Source organism: Chlorocebus sabaeus, chromosome 12 (assembly GCF_047675955.1).
Source record: "Chlorocebus sabaeus isolate Y175 chromosome 12, mChlSab1.0.hap1, whole genome shotgun sequence".
Lineage (NCBI taxonomy): Eukaryota > Metazoa > Chordata > Mammalia > Primates > Cercopithecidae > Chlorocebus > Chlorocebus sabaeus.
Genome location: NC_132915.1, coordinates 77,205,292 through 77,230,808, shown reverse-complemented (window position 1 = coordinate 77,230,808; position 25,517 = coordinate 77,205,292). Strand labels below are relative to the sequence as shown.

At 39.4% G+C, this 25,517-nt stretch overlaps 1 protein-coding gene across 1 annotated transcript in view; it reads right to left on the bottom strand.

Moving 5' to 3' along the window:
• Window positions 1-24,100, bottom strand: part of RAD23B (RAD23 homolog B, nucleotide excision repair protein) — a 47,195-nt gene extending 23,095 nt beyond the window's left edge. Inside the window, exons 1-4 of the mRNA XM_007968490.3 lie at window positions 23,684-24,100; window positions 6,855-6,936; window positions 4,970-5,049; window positions 615-883 (exon numbers count right to left, since the gene is read on the bottom strand). Coding sequence (XP_007966681.1) covers window positions 615-883; window positions 4,970-5,049; window positions 6,855-6,936; window positions 23,684-23,749 — 497 coding nt within the window. The 5' untranslated portion in view covers window positions 23,750-24,100. The remainder of the gene's footprint in view (window positions 1-614; window positions 884-4,969; window positions 5,050-6,854; window positions 6,937-23,683) is intronic.
• Between the last annotated feature and the right edge of the window lie 1,417 nt (window positions 24,101-25,517).

The window sequence follows — 25,517 nt, the reverse complement described above, 5'->3', positions numbered from 1 at the left end:
AAATTATCTCTTGCTCCTCAAATATCCCAACACTCTTTTCCCTTTTTCCCCTAAAGATCTACACAGGCAGAAGCTTGAATTTCCACACAAGTTCACAAAGATACAGATACAACAGTGAAAAATTGAAACAATCCATAGGTTCAGGTTACAAGAGCTAACAAATGTCAGAACCAAACACAATGTATAAACTACTGGAAAGATTTACTAACATGGAAGGATGCTTATGATATATATGACAATGACCACAAAGAATACAGATCAAGTAGAAATGATGATTAGGGTGGCAATGTCATGTTATAATCCTTGACTCATTTTGGTTATTTGTATTTCCTAACGTTTCTACTAAAAAATGATTTTCACCTGCTCTCTCCTTCCCACTGCATCCCACCCTGCCCAAGTCAACAGAGTACAGAAATCTGATTATGAAAATTTGTACTTATATTTTCCTTAGCAAACTATCAAAATAGACACAGCATATGTTTTAGTCAAACGTTTAAAAAAGGCTTAACATAGTAGATACAGTCAGTTTAATCAAAACAATAATCAAAATAAATGCATGAAGTTCCTGTTAAACACGGATTTTGAGATAGAATTTCCTAGAATCCAGTTCCTACCTGTCAGTTGCTGTTGGGCTAGTAGCTACTGGTGTCTCTGCTGGCTTTTCTGCAGGTTTCTCTTGTTTAGTTGCACTAGCAGGTGCAGGTTCAGAAGACACTGTCGCTGATGCTGGAGTGATGGATGCAGGTGTAGAAGTGGGAGCCAAAGCAGGGACGGGGGTTGGAGCCTGAGCCACAGTTGTTGCGGTAGAGGAAGTAACGGCTGTAGTGCTGGCAGGAGCTGACTGCTGAGTTGTAGCTGGTGCTGGTGTGGACACTGCTTTGGGCTAAACACATTAAAAGGCAAAATAAATTACGATAAAATACTACATATTGACATCTCTAATTACACTATACCGTTACAGGATGCCACAAACATAGCACTAATAACAACCTGTAACTTGAAAATAATTTTGTAAAATGACACAATAAATGATCAATATTAGCAGTCTGACTCATGGTTACTCTTTCAAAGCTCATGAGAGCATATGTTAATCTTAATTATCAACCACAATTAATTTTACCCAACAATTTCAGTCTTCATATCAAGTTAATATAAAAAGTCAAAAATTTGAAATACAGTATGTGTGTGTGTGTATATATATATATAAAACAAAAAAGAAAACTGTATCATTTTCCCAAAAAAACTTTATGTACCTGAGTTGTAACTTTAAAGTACCTAATACCACTTAAAAGCATTACCAAAATAATTTTCTTTAAAGACAGGGTCTTGCTACATTGCCCAGGCTGGTCTTGAACTCCTGGCCTCAAGCAATTCTCCCACCATGGCCTCCCAGAGCACTAGGATTACAGGCATAAACTACTACACCCAGCCCAAAATAATGTTCTTGAAATGGCAGTATAAATGTTTATTTACAAACATGTCAAATATTCTGTCGTACTGTATTTTAGAAGAGGGAGGAAAATCTCAAAACTGACTACAAATCAACAGGTCCAAGTACAAAAAGGTTCACAATACTTTGAGATGCATATGTAGATAAGCAGAAAAATGAAGGCCAAATTAAGTTACCTCCACATGCTCAGCACTTTCTGAACTGGAAGTAGAGCCATAAAGCTTTCCACAGAGCAAAAAAACAATTAGTTGACCCTTGAACAACAAGGGTTTGAACTGCACTGGGTCCACTTATATGATGATTTTTTTCAATATAAGTTACACTGAGTGTGCCTGTCTCTCCTTCTACCTCCTCCACCTCTACCACCTTGAGACAGCAAGACCAACCCTTCCTCTTTCTCAGCCTAGTTAGTGTGAAGACAAGGATGAAGACCTTCATGATGATCCACTTACACTTAATGAACACCAAAAATATTCTCTCTTGTGATTTTCTTTGTTTTGTTTTGAGAGAGGGTCTCACTCTATCTGGAGCCCAGACTGGAGTGCAGTGGTGTGATAACAGCTCCTTGCAGCCTCAACCTCTCAAGGCTCCTGCCTCAGTCACTGCCCCCGCCCCCACCACCAGGTAGCTGGGACTACAAGCTCACACTACCACTCCCCTCTAAATGTTTTGTTTTTTTTTTTTTTTGTAGAGACAAGGTTTCACCATGTTACCCAGACTGATCTCCAACTCCTGAGCTCAAGCAATTCGCCCACCTTGGCCTCCCAAGGTGCTGGGATTACAGGCATCAGCTGCCATACCTGGCCATGATTTTCTTAGTAATAGTTTCTCTAGCTTACTTTAATACAGTATATTATACATGTAACATACAAAACATGTATTAATCCACTGTTTATCAGTAAGGCTTCTGGTCAAGAGTAGGCTATCAGTAGGTAAGTTTTGGGCGAGTCAAAAGGTATATGCAGATTTCTGACTGTAGGGGAGAGGCTGGCACTTCTAAGCTCAGTGGTATTCAAGGGTCAACTGTACATGTGTAAAAATCATACTACATGAGTTTTAGTTTTCTCCTAAGGCCTGTCAATGCTACCTGTTTAGTTCATAACTTTCCCAAGGACCAAAGGTAGATATTTTGGTGGAAGACAGGACTTAAATTCAACAAAATCTGCCACAAGCATGAACAAACTCTAAAACCAATAAGCTGAGCTGCCTTGTGTCTTTTTGATTTAATAAAGAAGACATTAGGAAAAAAAGGTTAGTGAAAGGTGATAAGTTTTTAAAAAATACTAGCATTACTCCCTTTTCCTATTTAGCTTAATTTTCTTAACAGCCAATATAATATTCTGCAGATTATTAACGTTCTAAAACTTCAATGAGCTGAAATCCTCAGGTCATTCTGGATCTACTGGAGCTTCACAAACATGAAAATTCAGAGTTTTAAGCACCAAAACTTTGTAATAACCAATCTAGATAAAAATGTACTTTTAAATGTGGTATACTCATTTAATATTCTCAATTATTTGTTATCAAAATAATATTGCAAAATGACTTATCTTCAAGGTTCCTACTGCCAAGAACAGCTATTTATTCTTTATTCTAAACAGTACCAAGTCCCTCTCTGCTTTTTAGTTTTTATTCTTGCTTTTGATCTTACTAGCTCTTTCCTTTCCCTTCTTTGTATTAATAAGGTCATTTCTCAGTGCTTCTATAATGCCTTACTATAGCAGCATTCCCTTCCTTCTTATAGTTGTCCTCTACTATTAACTTCAAAATAAAATAGTCATAAATATCATTAGAATCCTATGTACTATTAGGAATAAAAGACTTGAAGGAAAAACAAAAGAGTTGTATGTAATATAATAACAGGCTTCAAGTATCTATTCCTCAAATACACGCACCCTTTGAGACTTTTTCTGCTTAATTCTTGTGTTCTAAATAGTCAGGACTACTGTAATATTAAAAGAAACTAAGACCAGTAAGAAAACATATTTAAAAATGTGTGGCTATCACATTTTCCATTATGTACTATGTATGCTAAAACTAGATAGGAAAATACGACAGTATTCAGCAAATTCTGGCACATGCTATAACATAGATAGATGAACCTTGATAACATTATGCTAAGTGAAATAAGCCAGTCACAAAAAGACAAATACCATAGGATTTCACTTATATGATGGTGATAGCAGCAAAATAATGTAACTATAATGTTATTGAACTGTACACTTAAAATGATTAAACTGGAAGTTTGTTATTATATTTTACCATAGTTGAATAAAAAACCTAGATGATACAAGGTTTCCTTACGATTCTGCTTCTCTGTTTTTAAAGCTTAACATAGAGTGAGTTAAGTTCTTAAGTATAGCAAAATCAATATGGTTCTTAACAAATTAAAAAATGTTCAAGTTCAACACATGTAAATTATTTAGCTGCTTGTTTCCCAGTATAAAAGGATGTGGTAATTAAAATTTATTTCAACTCTATTTTCTATTACTATTAATTATTTTGTGACTTTGAGAAAAAACCCACATTTATTCCACTTTTGGCCTTTGATGAAGTGGTTTCAAATTAGTGATTTAAACTTATTTTCATTGCTACAAGTAACACTGTTCTTTCTCAGATTATGACAATCCAATCCTAAAAATGAATGTCATGCGTACCACTTCTCCATTTGTCTCCTAATTCTATACTGCATTATTATCTTTAAATAAACAAGTATATAGTCTCTTAAAAAAATCCATGTTCATTCTCTGCTTTAAAAAAAATTTACTTTCATAAATTGTTCCAAATACATTCCAGCCTACTAAATCACAAGAAAGTATCTGTTTAAAACTTCCTCACAAAAATCATTCCATCATTTCTTTAGTTGCCTTTTCCCTATTCTAGTTTCTACAAACATGTTCTTTCACTAAGAAATATCACTGTAATAATAAGCTTTCATGTCTTTTCTGCCTTGAGGAATTTGTTAGGACTAGTACATAATTTAGCAAGTCTATTTAAGACAAACTTATGAAAACTACAGAATAAACATTTATTCCATTTATAAAGACATTTTAAAAGAATTATATAATAAATGATTTCACTACTCTAGCAAAAATAATTTTAACATTTTAAATTTGGATATCAAGTGTATTTTTAGTATACATTTTCCTGGTTAGTGAGGCTAGTTAAATCTATAATTCCTACTCTCATCCTTTTTGCTTTACTGGTCATCCTTTCCTTACTGATTTCTAAGAATTCTTTACATAATCTGAATATTAATTTTTTTCTTCCTATCGGTGTTTCAATTGTTTCAATTTACATAAAATTTTATTAAAACTATATTAAATTATAGTTTAATGTATAATAATGTAAACCATTAATAACTTTATGTTTCACTTAAGGTAAATTCTTAAAAAGCTTCATAGTAAAGTGCACACCACTAGGGATGTGTATAAACTGTGTCCATTGTGTGGACTTGGGGTCATCATTTTCAAAAAGACTTACATGCATAAACATATACAGAATGAAGTTGAAACTTACTTTGGTCACCATAACCACCACAAAGTTTTTCTCATCAATTTTGTATTCTTTGAGAGCAGTATCATCATTGAGGATTTTGCCTAATACATTAAGAGAAAAAAAAAATCATTTAAGGCATAATCTTTCTCTTACACATAAGTTAAAACAACTTTCCACTTGAAATATGATTATTTCAGAAATATTAAAATATGAATCACCAACATAAATTCTATCAGTCAGTACTTTTCCCAAAGAAAAAAACCAATCCATTGAGATAAAAATAAAACAATTCCTAAGTGGCAGGGTATGGTGGCTCACGCCTGTAATCTCAACCCTTTGGAAGGCTGGGGAGGGAATACAGCTTGAGGCCAGGAGTTTGAGACCAGCCTGGGCAACATAGCAAAACCCTGTTTATAAAAAAAAAATAATTCGAAATTAGCTAGGCACTGTGGCACATGCCTATGGTCCTAGCTACTTGGGCGGCTGAGGCAGGAGGATGACTTGAGCCAGGAGTTCAAGGATACAGCAAGCTATAATCACACCACTGCACTCCGGCCTGGGTGACAGAGCAAGACCCTCTCTCAAAATAAACAAAATTAAAAGGCATAAGCATTTAACTGAAAAATGTCAAACTTATATAGTGTATATAGAATGACAATCAATTTTTACAAATGTATTACTTCATTATATAAAGGACTTAATGGGCAAGAAAATATGAAAGAGACCCTGAAAAGGAGGAGATCATGAAGATAAAGAAAATCCAATACTCTGATTGCACAGGGGTCCTCTGGAAAATAACCTATATTCTTTTCTGATACGAAGAAGGGAAGAGAAACAAATTTCCTGCTCCCCAAAATACCGATTATCTGATAAATCAGAAATGTTCTAACACTATCAAAGCAAGATACTAAAAGTACTTCAGAAAACGACATGATACACAACAAAGGGCAAGATGCTACAGAACTCAGAAATGCACAAAGAAGTACAAAAGACTGTGATCGTGCTGAAGGTCACATATTAGGTAAGTAGGACTCCCTGATGTTTCCTGCTCCATGAATTTAGTGTTCCATCTTTAAAAAGCTATTGAATCAAAAGCTGCTAACATTAAGACAGAAAGGAATATGGATAGGAATGAGAAAACAGGCCAAAACGAGGAACTGGAAATTGGAATTATTCTTTAGGCTTCTAAACTCATATCTATAAAAATGGGACTGAATCACCGTGTTAGCATTTCCGCCAGGCTGTCTCACTTTAGGAAACACTATTCAGAAAAATAGAAGAATCCATGGGCGATCAAACACCCACCTTACTAACATCTACAACGAAAGCATTTTCTCTACTAAATTTGGATATCAAGTGTATTTTTAATATACATTTTCCTGGTTATTAGTGAGGCTAGTTAAATCTATAATTCCTACTCTTATCCTTTGTTGCTTTATTGGTCATCCTTTCCTTATTGACTTCTAAGAATTCTTTACATAATCCCCTTTTCTTCCTGTCAATGTCTTTCTGTGTGATGTGTTTTTTCGGTATTCTTCAGTCGGTTTTGGTTAAAACTTAATTTTACAGGAATGATTCCAAACATAGTAATAATAACACAATCAGTATAAATGGTTTCAATTAAATTTTTTTAAAAAGCTCAGTTTCATTAAAAACACAAAAGCCAGTTACATGATGCTTACAAAAGATGAAACAAAATACCGTTTGATGGAAAAATACATAGGGCAAATGTGAATAAAGAGAAGATTGAATATCAATATTAGATTCAAACGACTGCTCTTTCAATGCTTTTATTTGTACAATCATTTTTCTGACAATTTGAATATACTATAATATGTAAGATAACATTTCTAAAACTAAAAGAATATCAAGACATGGCATGTTAATTTTAATATTTAATTCATACCTGCATAAATTAATTTTTGACCTGCTACCGGAAAGGCATCTTTCCCCTTTTCAGATTCAATCTTCTCTTTCAGTGCTTTCACCTATAGGAAAAATAAAGATCTGTTTTGGAAAAAGTCTAAACAAAAAATGACAATCCAGAATCTGAATAAATAATGGAAGACAAAAATTATATACATAATTATTAATGCTTCCAAAACCTCAAAGATTGTTTTTCCAATTTGTATCAAAAAAGATTCAATATTAACTCATATTAGTTATGATAGGCATAAACTTTAACACCATCTGATACACACAGATTTTTAAAAATTTACTAGTTGACTTGATAATTTAAAATAAAGTTTTCAACATCAAAGTTTTTATTTATATAATGTTTATGGATTTATTTCCCACGGAGCAAGAAAGTAAAGCTCGATCACCTAAAAAGTCTCAGAAATAAAACAGTCTCATCAACAAGAAGAATACTTCAATGTTAAAGGTTAAACTGTGAATGCTAAAAGGCAAATAATTCATGTTAAGTTTTATGCTTCATTACAATCACCATGGGTGCTTTACAAACACCAATTAGAACATAATCTCTGAGGGTGGGACCTTGACATCAGTATTTTTAAAAAGCTTTACAGGTGGTTCCAAAGTTCAGCCCAGGCTGAAAACCACCAGACAACTTCAATGCTCTTAAACAAGCAGCTTAGCTTCTCTCAGAATCAGTTTCATCTATAAGAGGAGCTGGAATCCATGACCTTTAGAGTCTCTTCATTTCCTAAAATTGTGTGACAATTAGGCTCATTATACAGTATTTAGAAAAACGAGTCTAATGGACTTCTTAACCTGTTAAGTAGGGAGGCACAGGAGTAAAAAAAAGGCAGAGATGGCTTTCTCATTTGCCTTTATAGAACTACTTTCATTAAAGACACAAGAACCAAGGAGAAAAATTCAAATTCCTTCAATCTCCCAGAACACTTCTTGAAAATTATCTAAGTTGACAGTTCTCTGAGTTTTAGACAGAAAAGGATACAAATATAGGTTTCTCTTCTACAATTAAAAAGTGATGGTGTGTACTTCAAAGATAAAAAAAGCTTATTTAGCTTCAAATGTTAACATACAATTTCACACAATCCTCAAAACTCTGGGACAAAAGAAAATGTCACCCACTCAATTTTATAGACGAGGAGACGGAAATAAAGAGGTTACCATCCCTTATGACTCCAAAAAGTATTCTGCAAATACCATTCTTGCTGTACTGATCTTCCTGAAATGGATCAGTAGCATTATTGCTATTCTGATGTTCCCCAAAGTAGAAATCCATCACAAAAATCCCAATTCACTATTTTCCACTGTTCCTCATTTCAAAGGTGAAACGCAAGTAAAATTTTTTTAAAGCCAAACATCAGATTTGCAAAAAAAGTAAAACAGAGTCAGTCTTCTCAGTGCTTTGCTGTTACTGTTATTTTGGCACATAGTTTTTTTTTGCAAAAAAAATTTATTATAATAAATTTATATCTGTTTTTAAATGAACATTAATAAAATTTGTTTTAATTTATAATATGGTAAACATTAATAAATGTAAGTACATTGGGTCAGGCACACTGGCTCATGCCTGTAATCCCAGCGCTTTGGGAGGCTGAGGTGGGAGGATCACCTGAGGCCAGGAGTTCGAGATCAGCCTGGCCAACATGATGAAACCCTGTCTCTACTAAAATGCAAAAAAAAAAAAAAAAAAATTAGTCGAGCATGGTGGTACATGCCTGTAATCCCAGCCCTCAATAACTTATTTAAATGTAAACAAGTTTTGAAACCAAGTCATTTGAGGACTGCTATCCTACATGCTAAAAGACTTTCCAAGTCAACTAACTGATGCCAGAGCATGGGTGGAGCACTCAGTGGTGAATGGTAAATTTCATTTCAAATTTTGTTTATAAAGACAAGATACAATATTTGCAAGTGTGATTATTTAGGAAAACTACAGTAAATTACAGATCAAGTGTAGCTCTATGCATGAACCCAGTTCTCAGAACAATACATACTGGCCTGGCATGGAGTGGGTGCTCCATTATCCTGTGCTCGATGAATAAATGAACAGAGCATAGACATATGTAAAGAAAAAAAGACACATATGAAGTAACAAGTAAAAGAAAATAAACATGCAGGAATATCTCATTCTTGACAGGTTTCAATGAAGTAAGACTTAAATATTTCATATTTCAAAAAGCCTAAATAACAGGACTCTCTAGCTTTATATATCAAAAATGAGGGAGGAGAGGACAAAAGGAAAAAAAAACAAAAAACAAAAAACAAAAACAAAAACAAAACAAAAAAAAAACAGCACCATAAATTAAGAAAAGCTGGACCAAAACAAAAAGGCCCTTTAGTAATTTACTACTAAATAACTTTTGCTTCAAAGAAATCAAAATTGATTAAAAAATATTAAGGTTGCGCGCAGTGGCTTACGCCTGTAATCCCATACTTTGGGAGGCCAAGGCAGACGGATCACCTAAGATTGGATTTGAGACCAGCCTGGCCAACACTGTGAAACCCAATCTCTACTAAAAATACAAAAATCAGCCGGGCGGGCCGGGCGCGGTGGCTCAAGCCTGTAATCCCAGCACTTTGGGAGGCCGAGACGGGCAGATCACAAGGTCAGGAGATCGAGACCATCCTGGCTAACGAGGTGAAACGCCGTCTCTACTAAAAATACAAAAAACTAGCCGGGCGAGGTGGCAGGCGCCTGTAGTCCCAGCTACGTGGGAGGCTGAGGCAGGAGAATGGCGTGAACCTGGGAGGCGGAGCTTGCAGTGAGCTGAGATCCGGCCACTGTACTCTAGCCTGGGTGACAAAGCGAGACTCTGTCTCAAAAAAAAAAAAAAAAAAAAAAAAATCAGCCGGGCATGGTGGCTGGCACCTGTAATCCCAGCTACTTGGGAGTATGAGGCAGGAGAATTGCTTGAATCCCAGGAGGCAGAGGATGCAGTGAGCCAAGATCATACCACTGCACTCCAGCCTGGACAACAGGAGCAAGACTCAGTCTCAAAAACAAAACAAAACAAACACAGAATATTAAGAACATAACAATGGGGGCGCCATACAAAACACCTATATGATTTGGCTAAAGAAGTAATTGTAGGCTAAACACTAAAAATGTTTATTCAACAAAGAAGAAAAATTAACAGGCTAAACATGCAACTCAAACAGAAAAAAAGGACAAATAAAAATAAAAAAAATAATAAAAGAAAGTAAGAGGCCTGGCGCAGTGGCTCATGCCTGTAATCCCAGAACTTTGGGAGGCTAAGGTGGGCAGATCACAAGGTTAAGAGATCGAAATCATCCTGGCCAACACAGCGAAACCCCGTCTCTACTAAAATACAAAAATCAGCCAGGCATGGTGGCGCGCACTTGTAGTCCCAGCTACTTGGGAGGCTGAGAAAGGGGTATCAATTGAACCAGGGAGCCGGAGGTTGCTGTGAGACGAAATTGTGCCACTGCACTCCAGCCTGGCGACAGAGCAAGACTCCATCTCAAAAAAAAAAAACAATTAAAAAAGAGAAAAGGTAGCTGGGTGCAATGGCTCACTCACGCCTATAATCCCAACACTCTGGAAGGCCGAAGTGGGTGGATCATTTGAGGCTAGGAGTGCAAGACCAGCCTGGCCAACATAGCGAAACCCCGTCTCTACTAAAAATACAAAAATTAACTGGGCATGGTGGCGCATGCCTGTAATCCCAGCTACTCGGGAGGCTGAAGCTGCAGTGAGTAAAGATCACGCCGCTGCACTCCAGCCCGGGTAACAGAACAAGACTGTCTCAAGAAAGAGAGAAGAAAAAAAAAAGAGAAACAAGGCACAAAACTGTTCGTGCACTAATAAAAAAATTGGACAAATGACACGGCAGGCAATTCACAATTACAGTCACAGCAGTCACAGCACAGAAAAGCTCAACTTCATTAGTAACCAAACACATAAACGATGCCTCATGTTATTAATCCAATAGACTACCACACTGGAAAGACTGGTTTGAATAATTCTTGGCATTGAAAGTGAAGAAATACATTCTCAGAATAAGAATTAAAGTATCAAATGATCAAAATTTTTGACGGCAACATGCCAAGATGCTTCAACATTTTTAAGGTAGTGGGGCAAGGCACGGGGATTTGACCCAACAGTATCACTTCAAAGAAAATAACAGCCCAAGACTTTGGAACCAGGTTCACTGACCTGTCTGAAATTCTGGCATTGTTCCTCACCTTGAACAAAACAGTGATCTTTACTTACAATCCAATCTATACTCACAGAATACAGGCTGAATGCTGTCATCTACAAACCACTCTATGTTTAAAATTATAAGTGACCAATCTCCTGTTCCCACCAGCTCTTAGTAACTGTTCACTATACTTGCTCTTGAACCTCCGTAAGACTTGATCCCTAGAGTTTCTACTTTCATTTTGATCTTCACTATCAGCTCTATTTTGCTTAGACAACACTGTCACTGCTCCTATCACCTTCTTTCTAATATCAAAAACTTCCTTGTCTTTCTGCTGCTCCTGACACACAAAATTCTGTATTTGGACCAACACCGTCTGTTTCTGTCAGTACTCAACCTCTAAAATTTACTCCAACCACTCTGTAGTGTCTCATTGTCCTAACCTTGCTTAGCTAACAAATCTCAACTTTTACCTAAGAGACTGCCTATCTACATTTATACCCAGTTTTCTAAATGCCAGTGGAGAAAAGGATACACTAAATCTTCTGTTCCCCCTGGTTAGCCCTATTCTCCATACTCCAAAAGAATATCTTAAATCTGCATTCTACTCTAAATCTGATTCCCAGCATCCCTCTCATACTCTCTGCAGGTGACCACTTTCTACCTTATTAAAAACAGAAGATAGAGGAACTTATTTTCAACTTTCTGTTTAACTTTGTCGCATCCAGACCCACCTACATCTCCATCCAGACCCACCTACATCTCCTTCTCACCTATTAAATGAAAGAAGAATCCCTTTCTTTCAAACCTAATTCTTTCCACCTGTCCTCTGGTTCGCCTCCAAGTATTTTTCAGTATCTTACTAAATTCATTATATTGCCTATCTCCCCCAGCTTTTTCAGCCTCTCTTCACTCAGTTCACTTCCATTCAAACTTAGACCTAATTCTTTATCATTTTAAAAACAAACACTTAAAAATCTCAACTCCTTCTAGACTCTCTCTCTTCCCTCTTAATCTAATTATTCAAAAACTTAAATACACACCACTGTCTTCACTTACTCATAATCCAAAACCAACTACTCAAAAGAGAGCAATATTGTGCTGATAAACAAAAACATGAAATTTATTCTCATTCTGCTTCTTATTTTCTCTGGTAGTGCCGCCCCCCGCCTCCCCGCCCCCACCACTGGCCATTCCATTAACACTGCTCTTTACCCATATCACTGAATTCTGCAACATCATAATAAGACACTTCTTAATCCTCTCCTATCTTCCTCCTGTCACGTGTGACAGTACTGACTTGTCCCTCCTTTATATACTACCATCCTTTGGCTTCCAGGATGTCATACTTTTGGTTTTCCTATCTCTCCGTTCACTGCTTCACGAAATCCTCCTCCCTGGCCAGCCCTTTAAGTGTTTAAAACTTAGACTTCCAGGATAATCCATCGTGTCTACTCCTAGTTTTAATAACTATGCAGATGTCATCTGTATTTCTAGCCCAGCTGTCTCTCCCTGACCTTCATTTATACACACTTAACTCTCTACTGAACACCTTCAGGCGATGTCCTAGAGGCATTTAAACCATAATGTATCTGTGGAAGAACTGTATCTAAATTACTTTGTTTTAATCATCCCTAACCCAATCTAATTGGGCGTACTTTAAAACAGATTAGCAAGAAAGACTGCCTTCTTTCTGGATGCTTCAAAGGAAGAGATAGAACTCAGCACAGGTTTCTCTTGGAAAGGATATGGCCCACAACAGATGCAATTATGACTCCTTTATAACTGCGCTGAGCCCCATGCCAACCCTCCCATTTCAGTAAGCCATCTCGACAGAGTGAATATAAACGTGAGCACCACAGTCCCAGTACATAACCAGGGCTAGAACTTTCATTGCGCCGCATATCCCGCTATATAAATAATGGTGGTTTATCATCAATTCCACTAGAGACAAAGCCATGGTTAACATTCAAGAAATCAAACATTTTTTTTCTAGCTACTTAATTATCTCTTATAAAATTGTACATTTAAAAATAAAAACATACTCAATATAATATTCAACATGATGGGCATGGTTTTTCCTTTTTCCTGCAAAGGAAGACAATCATAATAGTGTATTTAAAAGTGCCATCACATGGTGGGCGCCTGTAGTCCCAGCTACTCGGAAGGTTGAAGCAGGAGAATGGCGTGAACCCGGGAGGCGGAGCTTGCAGTGAGCCGAGATCGCGCCACTGCACTCCAGTCTGGGCGACAGAGCAAGACTCCATCTCAAAAAAAAAGTGCCACCACAAAGCCACAAAGCTAAACTTACCATTTAATTATTTCCTAATGTGAGCACTACTGTGCATCTCTGTGGCAATGGCACTATTTTAGTTCAGGCCAACAACCATTAAAAGTAGTCCTTTCCCCTGTTATCCCAATAGTTCGAGGTCAGCCTGGTCAACATAGTGAGCCACCACCTCAAAAAAAATTGTTTTTAATTAGACGGGTGCTGTGGTGCCTGCTTGTAGTCCCAGTTACCTCAGGAGGCTGAGATTAAGGACTGACTGAGCCCAGGAGTTCAAGGTTGGAGTGAGATATAATCTTGTCAGTGTACTCCAGCCTGAGCAACACAGCAAGACTCTGTCTCTTAAAAAAAGTAGTCATTTTCATTTGACAAATTTAGGTCATGCATGAGACATCAAAATAATATCTCGTAAATCATGTTCCTATGATAGTATAATGAGCTGCCATGTCAATCTTCTTACACAGCACTTTGCATAAGATTTCTAGGCTACTGCTTGTTAATTAGGTCAGCAATTGCATATTCCATATAACAGCTTGCTCAATGTTACAGTATTATTTTTCTTTCTTACTTCTGTAACTATGTTGTTCCTTATTACTGTTATAACTACGTAGAATAAAAATAATGGTGTAAAGTTTTAATGGGTAGCCCTGAAATACAACATCTGAATAAAAGCTAATGTAGGCTATGTACCTGCCATATGCCCGGCAGTGTACTAAGAGCCACACAATAATTAACTCTTTTAATCTGTACTACATCTCTATGAGGTTGTAGCAGCCAACATCCAAGATGGCCCCCAATGACTCCCATCTCTTGGTATTCAAGTCTTCGTACACACCCTTCACACACTGAATTATGGCTAGTTCACAAGAACAGTAAGATACTGCTGAAGTAAAAGTGTGACTTCTGAGGCTGGTTTATATATAAAAGCCATTGTTTCTATTTTGCTCTCTTGGATCACTCACACTGGGAGAAGCCAGCCACAATGTCATGAGGACACTCAGGCATCCTGGGGAGAGGCCCATATGGGGAGGATCTGAGGCCTCCAGTCAATAACCATCACCAAGTTGTTAGCCATGTGAGGAAGTCACTTTCAGTGGGAACCCTCCAGCCAGTCAAGCCTTTAACGTACAGAATGAAGTCCTTAAATGCAACTTCCTGAGACTCTGAATAAGAACCACAGAGCTAAAATACCCCTGAATTCCTGACTCGCAGAAACTATGAAATAGTAAGTGTTTACTGTTTTAATTACATTTTAGGGTAATGTGTTATGCAGTAATAGGTTAACTAGTACACAGGTAGATACTATTATCCTTTTTCTGATGGGTACACTAAGGCAGATGAAATAGAAAGGTTAAACACATAGGTTCTAGAGGCAGAGTCCCTAAATTTGAATCCTGGCTACTCATATGGAAGATGGTATTTATAAATAACAAATAATGTTTGTAAGCACTGACCAGGCATTTTTTTTTTTTTTTTTTTTTGAGATAGAGTCTCGCTCTGTCACCAGGCTGGACTGCATGGTGCGATCTCGGCTCACTGCAATCTCCACCTCCCAGGTTCAAGTGACTCTCCTGCCTCAGCCTCCCAAGTAGCTGGGACTACAGGTGCGCGCCACCAAGCCCAGCTAATTTTTTGTATTTTTAGTAGAGACAGGGTTTCACCATGTCGGTCGGGATGGTCTCGAACTCCTGACCTCATGATCTGCCTGCCTCAGCCTCCCAAAGTGCTGGGATTACAGGCGTGAGCCACCGCTCCCGGCCTGACCAGGAATTTTTTAAGGCAATCTGACACACTTTGACCAAATAATTCCACATCTAGAAATCAATGCTAGAGGTGCTTATGTAACTACTTCAAAGACAAAGGTATAAAGTATGTGCACTACAATGCTGTTTGCAATACTAAAGACTGAAAACAACCCTAAACATCCACAAAGGAGAAGTGGTAAAATAAATTAATGTACATACATTCATTTGAACACTATGCAATATAAACGAATGAAATATTTATAACTATCTTTGAGGAAAAAAGGCTAGTTGCTAATTAATTTTTTTAAACAGTGTAGCTCTGTTCATGTATTATGTGTAAATATATTTTTAAAAAAGACTAGAAGACATTTACATTTTACTATATTTACAACAACAAGCCTGAATTATTTAGTAATTCAGGGAAAACTGGACTTTCAAACAGAAAAAAAGAGACTTCATTTAAAAGAAAAAGGTCTAAGGCAGTTCTAATACTACATGGCCTAATTAAAAAACAGTAATAGCAATTAAATTTTGGCAATCAACAATTAGCAAAATAAAGGAGATTCCCAAAGCCAAATATGTTTACTAAAGGATTTCTTATGTTTACACTATGGGCAATGCTTTTTCTTTTTTGGTTCTTTGGTTGATCTCCTTCCACTTGAGAAACTGGTACAGGGACCAGAGTACTTCCTGGGGAATTTCTGTACCAAGGTAGGTTCCTGATAATTCTACAAATACAAATTTGATTTTAAAAATGTCAGCTGACTTCAGCACAAACAGGAAAAATCTCCTCACTGGACCCAAGCAATAAAATAATTTAGTAAAGGCAATTTTTACAACAGAAACAATAACTGATAACATAACATGAATTATACGACAAGAGGCAGGCACTATAACAAAGGCAATCCTCAAATTGGGGTTATGATCCAAAAGGCTATTATTTTAAATAAATGATTTGAAATTCAAAACCCATTTGTCCCACAGAAATGAGCCTAAATACCATCTAAAACGGTACTTAGGCTCTTAAGTCAGCCAATACATGCCAGTTTAATCTATTCTAAAATATATTCCTAACAGTATGATTTCAACAAGATCAAAAGAAACACAGGAGTTTGAAAATTGAGTAAGCAGAATTCCCAAAATACCTGTAAGTTTCTATATAAGCAAAGAATAGATCTCTCCAGTGCACCAGCAAAAACAAGGTGCCTACCTAATTCAACCAGAAGTGTGTGGGGAATAATGGGTGAAAACAATTTTATCTACCCGTTTAAGCCTCTAGGATCTGCTCATGTATTATCAGTCATTTGTAGCTGGTCTACCTGCTCTGCTGAAGTAAGTTTATATAATGTTTAAAAGGTTTATAAAGCTAATTCGGTTGTAAGATTAGCGTTCGTGACACTACAAAAGACATTTATTTATCTAAACTTATAGGGAACAGATGGCGTAGTGTCCTTTGGCAGGATTCACTGTGCCACAGTAGGGTTAAATTCAGCAAATTTCTTTCAGAAATTAACCGGAATCCTATATGGAATCTATCACAGCAGGACCTTGTTCACTGCTTTTACACACTGTTCAAAATTGCTGATTATGTCAATTTAAGAGAATGAGAATATCTCATTCATACAAACCTTTTAAAGGAAGGATAGTAAAATGATCAAAATAAAAACTGATGAAAGCAGGTTGTTTAAAAACTGCAAAACTTATTTCTAATTTCACAATTCACTAAAAATTTCCATGCCCATGATCTCACCTGATTTTCACAACCGTTAGGAAAGCAGTTCAATTATTATTACTCCCATTTTAATAATGAGGAGAAAGATTTTTTTTTAAAGTATTGTGCTTAAGGATGAAGCACAAGTACAAAGTTGTGAGGACTCCCTTTTAGGAACAGTATGGTAGATCTGAAAAGAGCAAGATGCGGAAAAAAGTAAACAGAATTAAGAGATACTCCTGAATTTTCTTGAGAAGCAGGGAAATAGGGCAGCAGAGGGATGTGGAGATGAGGGAGTGCATCATTAAGGTGGGGAAAAATTGTTTGTATACCCTAGAAATGGGAAAAATCAGTGATGAAGAGAAAAGAAGATCTGATGGAGTGATGTCCTTCACACATGACAGGGGATGAAGTATAGTGGAAAAGTGGAAGGACCTGCCTTAGATAGCACCATCCACAATTCAGGAGGCTAGCAGGTAGCTATGGTAGGACCTTGTAGACATTCTGTCTCGATTATTTCTAAATTCTCAATCAAATAAAGACTAGGGTCGTCAAATGAAAATAAGGAAGGTAGATTACATGAAAGCATCCTGTGGCAGTGGAAGAGTGACTAGTAAACTGTAAGACTGTCAAGTGCTGCACACTAAGGACCCAATTAAGGTTCCTTCATGTGTCTTAGTGTTCCTTACTGCTCATGAATTTAAGTTCCTTAATGTTCATAAATTTAAGTGAGACAAGTCAATGTGGCTACAGGTGCATCTCTGGCCACTCAGGTGCAAGTACAAACATTGAGTTGAATTTAATCATATTTGAGGCTTTCTAAGCAAGAACAATGGAGGAAGAGTCGGACCACATTACCAAGCACTGTTAATATTATTTCAAAACTCATATACCAATAATTTAGTACTTTCATACTAGTATTCTCATTTTACAGCAGAGGACCAAAAGGCACATACTGAGTAACTTGCCTGAGGTCACACAGCAACTGGTACAGCCAACTGTACCTCTCAAAACATATCCTAATTCCATCTCCTCTGCTCTACATCTCCAAATCCTCTACATCTCCACTGCTACTGCCCTAGTTCAAGCTTCAATTACTTAAAACTACTGCACAAGCCCCCTAACTGATGTCTCTGCTTTTCACTCTTGCCCACCCCACAGCATCAAAGTAACCTTTAAAAATCCTAAAAGAAATATTTCCCGGCTGGGTATGCGGGATTGTGCCTGTCATCCCAACACTTTAGGAGGCTGAGGCAGGAGGATCACTTGAGGCTAGAAGTTGGAGACCAGCCTGGGCAAAACATCAAGACCCCATCTCTACAAAACATAAAAATTAGCTGGGAGTGGTGGCATGCCCCCGTAGTCCCAGCTACTGGGGAAGGCTTAGGGTGGAGGATCACTTGAACCCAGGAGTTTGGGGCTGCAGTGAGCTATGATCATGCCACTGTACTCTAGCCTGGGTGACAGGGCAAGACCTTGTCGAAAAAGGAAGGGAAGTAAGGGAGGGAAAGGAGGGAGTGGGGAAGGAAGGGAGGAAAGGAAGGAAGGAGGGAAGGAGAGGAAAACAGACGGAAGGGAGGAAGGGAGAAAAGAAGGGAGGGAGGGAAAAAGAGAGAGAAAAGAGAGACAGAGATATATAAACAAAGATTTCTGTCCTGCTTGTAAATGTTTCCAATTTTACCCTGAAAACCCCTAGCCTACAATGCTCTGGCCACTTGCCTAACTCACTCTCTTATCTCTTATCCATCACCTTAGCAATGCAGGCTTTTTTAGTTCCCAAAACACATTCTTAAAGGTCTTTGCCCTAGCAGTTCCCTACAGAAAACACTCTCCTCATCTCAAGTGCTCATTTTTACTCAGCTCTCAGCTTAAATGTCACCTTATTCAGAAAGGCCTTCAGTGACTAGTAAATTTAAAAGTAGCCACCCAGATTTCCTGAGTTCAGGAGTTCGAGACCACCCGGGCAACATGGTGAAACCCCATCTCTACTAAAAATACAAAGGAATTAACCACGTGTGATGGAGCACACCTCTAGTCCCAGCTACTTGGGAGGCTGAGGCAGGAGAATCGCTTGAGCCCCAGGGCTGAAGGTGAGCCGAGATGGCACCACTGCACTCCAGCTTAGGCTACAGAATAAGACTCAGTCTCAAAAACAAAACAAAACAAAACAAAAAAGTAGCCACTCAGTGAAGTATTATCAAATACTTTATCCTATTTCAACTCTCTGCATAGCACTTACACCATTACCTGGTTTTTAAAATTTGTTTTTTGACAGTTTTATCCCACTAGAATGCACACACCACCACAGCAGGGCCTGACATCTAGTAAGTACACAGAAAGTATTTATTAAACAAATAAATCAACATGCAAACACACTACATTGGGGGATCACTGCCTTGCCAGTTTACCAAAAGAATACATTCAATTCATTCAAAGATCTTTACTAAATGCCTACTGTGTGCCCGGCATCAAAACAGCAAAAGTCTGGCAAAAAGTGTACCAGATTTCTCAGTTTCTTCCTGTATCTTGTTCTACCAATATGCCAAGAACTCTTAATTTCACCTCTGTGATTCAGTATTTTTAATACATGTACTACTTATTGCCTTAATCTAGGAAACTTCTATAATATGAAATTGTATCTAGCATGACTATATTGAAAATACAATAAACCACCACATGAATAATTCACTGATAAATGACTAGTAAATACTGTATTATAATACAGAACAAGTACTAAAGCAATATACACACACTTTTTTTTTCTTTTTTTGAGATGGAGTTTCGCTCTTGTTGTCCAGGCTGGAGTGCAATGGCGCCATCTCAGCACACCGCAACCTCCTCCTGCTGGGTTCAAGTGACTCTCCTGCCTCAGCCTCCCAAGTGGCTGGGATTACAGGTATGCATCACCATACCCAGCTAATTTTCTATTTTTAGTAGAGACCAGGTTTCACCATGTTGGTCAGGCTGGTCTTGAACTCCTGACCTCAGGTGATCCACCCGCCGCGGCCTCCCAAAGTGCTGGGTAAAGCAGTATTTTATAATAATCACATTATAGAGATAAACCACAAAATTCTTCACAGCATACTAATATGCTATTTACAGATATTAAAACAATGATATCTTCACAATTCTCTTAGCAAACACATCCAAAGTATATGTAGAATTTTAATGTCACTTATATAGTAATACAATCACATTTCAGCTTTTGCATTTAAAGTCTCATCTCAAATTTATTGAGTTTTGTTTTTAGTTGTTCAAAGCAAACAGTGTCAAGAGTTAGACTGCAGGATTAATTTGTATACCACATACTCTTTCTTTTCACCATTTCAGTGATGCAATAAAATATTGCACTGTATTTTTTATCTCAAAAGGTTTATTCTTAAATCTACCTTTCTTAATGGCTTCAAGCAACAGTAATATAAAAAACTAAGTGACTATAACACTGAACTTAAAAACTATTCCATTTCCCTCTAAATGTCCACGACACCATTAAACTTCAAAAAAAATTTTTTTTTTTTTTTTTTTTTTTGAGACAGAATCTCGCTCTGTCGCCCAGGCTGCAGTGCAATGTCGCAATCTCAGCTCACTGCAACTTCTGCCTCCAGGGTTCAAGCGATTCTCCTGCCTCAGTCTCCCAAGTAGCTGGGACTACTCGGGAGGAGCATGCCACCACACCTGGCTAATTTTTTGTATTTTTTTAGTAGAGCCGAGGTTTCACTGTGTTAGCCAGGATGGTCTCAATCTCCTGACCTTGTGATCTGCCCGCCTCGGTCTCCCAAAGTGCTGGGATTACAGGCAAGAGCCACCGCGCCCAGCCTAAACTTCAGAATTTTAAAAAATTTCAGAGAAGCAGTGGTCTATTAGACATCTCAAAATGCTTTAATATGTAGGCTACTTAAATGTCTCCCACAATTTTTACAGTAAGAAAAAAAAAAAAGAGCACACAATGAAGAACATCTCCTAGCAATGATTTCCCTACCCCACACATACCACCTTCTCATTTTGTTTCTGTATTGTTTGAATATTTTATAAGACGGTTTGCATTACAATTGTAAAAATAAAGACCTTTGTAAAGGTTAACACTAAAGGCAGTGGTCATGTAATGTACCACGGTAATAGTCAAGTAAATGGTACAAAATGCCTAATAAGTCTAAGAAAGTTTTGTTAAAACTAGCGCAAATAAAAACACCTTAAAACAAATTATCTTGCTTTTTCCAAGGTATATATCCCCTACTCTATAGCTACTGAGCTTTGACTAAGTCAATAAGGCTCCCAGAAGCCCCAGGTCACATTCTACAGGTCCCTGTACTCCTCCAGTCCTGCCAGCAAAGCTCACTAAACATTTACTTGTTCAACAAATGAATCACTCCCATGATTCCCCTTATCGCACAGTCCTTTCTTCCATTTTTGCTCATTCTCATCTCAAGCTCACAAGAGCTTCTATACTGGCTACGTAAGTTACTTAATTTCCTTGGTTCCTTCTTAAACAAGGACAAAACTCTGAGACGACCAAAATACAGGTCTCAGTAAGATCCAATCTTGTCTTTATTTTAGATCTATTTCTAATATCCTTGGTTACCTAGTTCTCACAACAACTTACAAACAGAACACTTAGTGTTGCTCTATTAAATACAATTTTGTGTATTTCTTACTGGAACTCTAAAGTGTCGTATCAAAAACAAATATTAAATAAAACACACTACAAATACAGAATTGAAAATGTTGTCATGAAAACTATTTCCTAAAGTCATTAAAATAAAAACTGACAAGTCATTAAATGCAAACGTTCCATATATCCCAGGGGAAATGCTTTAATTTCGTGCCCCAGACTAACAGTATTAGTTTTTTTATACTAATAGAAACAAAATTATATGTTATGTAAATAGCAGCAAAAGCTGTAGAAGCCACTCCCTAACAATGGGCTTCTCAAAAATATACTTCCCGAAGTATAACATACTACTTTTCCTTGAAAATAAACTGGAAAACAGCAAAAATAGTTAAGAATTTATATAAACACAGGTACAGCATTGACTCTCAGTTAACACTGCATGTGTAAAGCACCTAAAACGCTAAACAAACCCTACAGATCATAAATACTTTAGTGGAGCTGTTGAAAGAGTCACTGCATAACTTCAATACGCCCACAAATATTCACCAAAAAGCCACAATATTTGTTTAGGTTTCAATAATTCTGAAATTAACTGAGTATTATAAGCCGATTAAGTTACTGTGGCACCAACATTTGTTACCACAAAGAACCAAAGTCAAATAGGCATTTCACACAGTTTGTCTGAAATCATCAAACTCCATTCTAACTTTCACCTTTCAACTTATTAATACACATTAAGCAGTAAAGAAATACTCAAGAGGAATCTGATTCTATTAGTGCTGTCAGTCCACAGGGTGTTGTCAATTACTTCTGAGGACACTGAAAAGTTTCTCATGTATAATTTAGATCTACTGTTCCTTTAAGAAGTCAATCACACAGCATACACCTACATATATTCTGAAATCAAATAATTTTGTACCAAAATCCCAAAAAGGTTGTTTTTTAAAAAATTAAAGATGTACAAAACTTAAGATTAAATGAGATAAGTAAAACGTAACACTGTATCTCCACTTAAAGGAATCCATTGTTTAAATAATCGATTCCACTTACTGACCACCAAGTAAACACATACCATTTAATCTTCACATCTCTGCAAGGCAGGCATTATCCCTATTATACAGAAGATGAAACTAAGATAGCGTAATTTGCCCAAGGTCATAGCAAATAAGTTACAAAACCACAAATGGAACTTAGGTCTACTTAATTAACACCAAAGCCCCTGATCTCCACCCAAAATAGAATCAACTACTTTTAAAAATAGAGTTGGGCAGAAAGCTGCTGGTTTAAACTTAGCGTTATGACAATCTTAGCGGTGTATTCCCGAACATAAGCAGTAAATTCACACGGCGTTTTTAGCTTCTTGGCATAAAGTTGTACTGACCTCAACAGTGTCTCTTTATGCAGTCACAAATACAGAAAAATGTATAATGTGGACTTCTGAAATGTTTAAGGCTTTAACTGCAGAAGGGATTCAAAGTTTGTTTTTTTTTCTTTTTCCCCCTTGAACCGCTACTGTTTGGGGGATCGGGGGAGGGTGGGTGCAGGGTTCCAACTCCTACAATTCCAAGATTTCTAATGCAGAAAACCCGTTAAATCTTAAGTTTAGTTTGAGCCTGGATGGATTTGAAGGGTTCTAACGCTAAAACCAACACTAAAGAGGCCTCAAAGCGCAATCTACGCAAGGGTGTGGGTTTGGTGGCGGGAGGAAGGCAGCAGAACGGTTCATTTGCAAATAAAAGGGTTAACAATTCTGAGGGGAAAGGGGTAAATTCATTTTCACCACTACTCACCTCTCACTCGGCGGCAAATGGAACCTGATACTTTTTTTTTAAGGCTCATCTTCTCGGGTTACCAACTCTGGGACCTAAGCGCCTAACCAGGTCCACACATGGGTAGTGGCGACGCCTACGTCTCCCTCCCCCACCTGTGCACCCACACCAGAAAGCCAGGCCCCACTGCCGAGACGGCCTGGACCTCCCCATCCCCCTCCGGCCCCGCTAGCACGAGCTCCTAGGCCCAGGCCCGCGGGCGTGCGCTCCACGCCATCTGCCACCAGGCCTTCGGCGTCCGGCCACTGCTTCCCCTTTCTCCTGCCACAAAGCCCGTGGCCAAGCCAGGAGAGTTGGCTCCGCTGTACGCCGCCACGGCCAGGGCCGGCACCGGGACTCAGGGCCCAACGCGCCCTCCGGGGCTTCCCCCGCTGGAGCGCGCCGCCGGCCCCGCGAGCTACTGGCGCTCCCCGCGGCCCGCACGCGGCCGCCCCTGCCCCCGGCCCGCGCGCATACCGTCTCCTCGGGATCGATGTCTATCTTGAAGGTCTGCTGCTGGAGGGTCTTCAGGGTGACCTGCATGGTGCCGCCGCGCAGCTCTGCTGCCGGGCTTGCGCCGGGTGCTGGCCGCTGGGCGGGGTCTGTGGCCTGGCGGGGCCCCGGGGTCGCCCGCGCTCCTCGCGCTCTGGGGAGGAAGGCGGTGGGGGTGGGGGCTTGTCACATTCGCCCAGCGGAGCGGCCTCTCCCCCAGCCCGTGCCCTGGACCGCGCCGCTGCCTCCGCGACTGCGGCCTTCCCCGCGAGCTCGGGCCGCCGTGCTTCCTCACGCGCCGAGCTCCAGCCACTGAGTGTGCAGGAGACGCAAGGGGCTCGGCGAGACAAGCAGGGAATCCGCTAGCTCACCACAGGATGGTGGCCGCCATCATCGTGACTCGCCGAGACGTGCCCCCTCCCCCACGCGAAAAACCTGGGGGGATGGGGCCGGGCGGGCGGAGCGCGCAGGCGTGGGGGTGCGGCGACGCTTTGCGCAGGCGCGGCAGACGACTCCGCCCCGGAATTGGGGGCGGGGCGGAAAGCGGCTCTGGAATGTCGGCGGCCTGGACCCGGATTGCGCAGGCGCGTTACGTGGGCGGCAGGGGCTCTCGGGGTTTCCTCCTAGCGACTATTGCTGGGGCGTTCTCTCCGCCCGCCGCCTCTCCGCGTCTGCAGACTCCGCCTGACTGCCGAAGTTACGCAATATGTAGCCCGGGAAGCGCTACGTGGAGACCCGGCAGAGTGGATGCGGAGCCCTGGAGCGGGGGAGTAATCGGGGCGGAGTTTAAGTGAAAGGATGGCGGTAACCACAGTTAGGGGCCAGCACCCGCGGGGCACTGGCTGCGGGGCTCAGCCCTGGGGGTATCGACTGATTCTTTAATCCCGACAGCACAGACTACTGAGCCGGACTGCCCGTTTCAAATTTTGTTTTCCCTCACTAGCCTTGGGTCCTTGGGCCTAAACAGATGGACCGATTTAAAACGAATGTCAAGTTCTGTCGCACCTCGGGGTACAACTGTCCGGTGTTTCCCCATCTAGCCCCGAGTTAAAGTCAGAGTTATTAGAACGGATGTATTAGTCCCTCGCCTTTCTCCGAGTCGCCTTACTCTCCCCACGGGTGGATTATAGGCTGCCCCCACCTCAGGGCCTGCCTTTGCACTTGTCCCGGCTGCCCTCCTTAACATCCTTGCTCAGATGTTGCCTTCTTGGTGAGGTCTGCTGTGGCTGCCTTACTTAAAATCGCAACTTCCTATCTGTCTTATCCTGCTGTGTTTTTCTTGTATAGCAGGTATCCCCTTTTAATTACCGTGTAATGTACATATCTCTTGTTTATCATCTTTCTCCTTTTCCTGTAAACCCCAGACTGAAGCTGCACAGAGGCAAAGATTTTGCTGTGTTCCCCCATGAACATGCCTGGCACATTGCAGGTGCACAGTAAATATTTGTGGAATGGGTGAATGTGCTTCCGGATCCTCAGCAGTAAAATGAAAATAATAATGTCACTCATTGATTATTGGAGGGGGGAGTTGAATATTGCATGTAAAATCTTTTTTTTTTTTTTTTTTTTTGAGGCGGAGTCTCGCTCTGTCGCCCAGGCTGGAGTGCAGTGGAGTAATCTCTGCTCACTGCAAGCTCCGCCTCCCGGGTTCACGCCATTCTCCTGCCTCAGCCTCCCGAGTAGCTGGGACTACAGGCGCCCACCACCATGCCCGGCTAATTTTTTGTATTTTTAGTAGAGACGGGGTTTCACCGTGTTAGCCAGGATGGTCTCGATCTCCTGACCTCGTGATCCGCCCGCCTCAGCCTCCCAAAGTGCT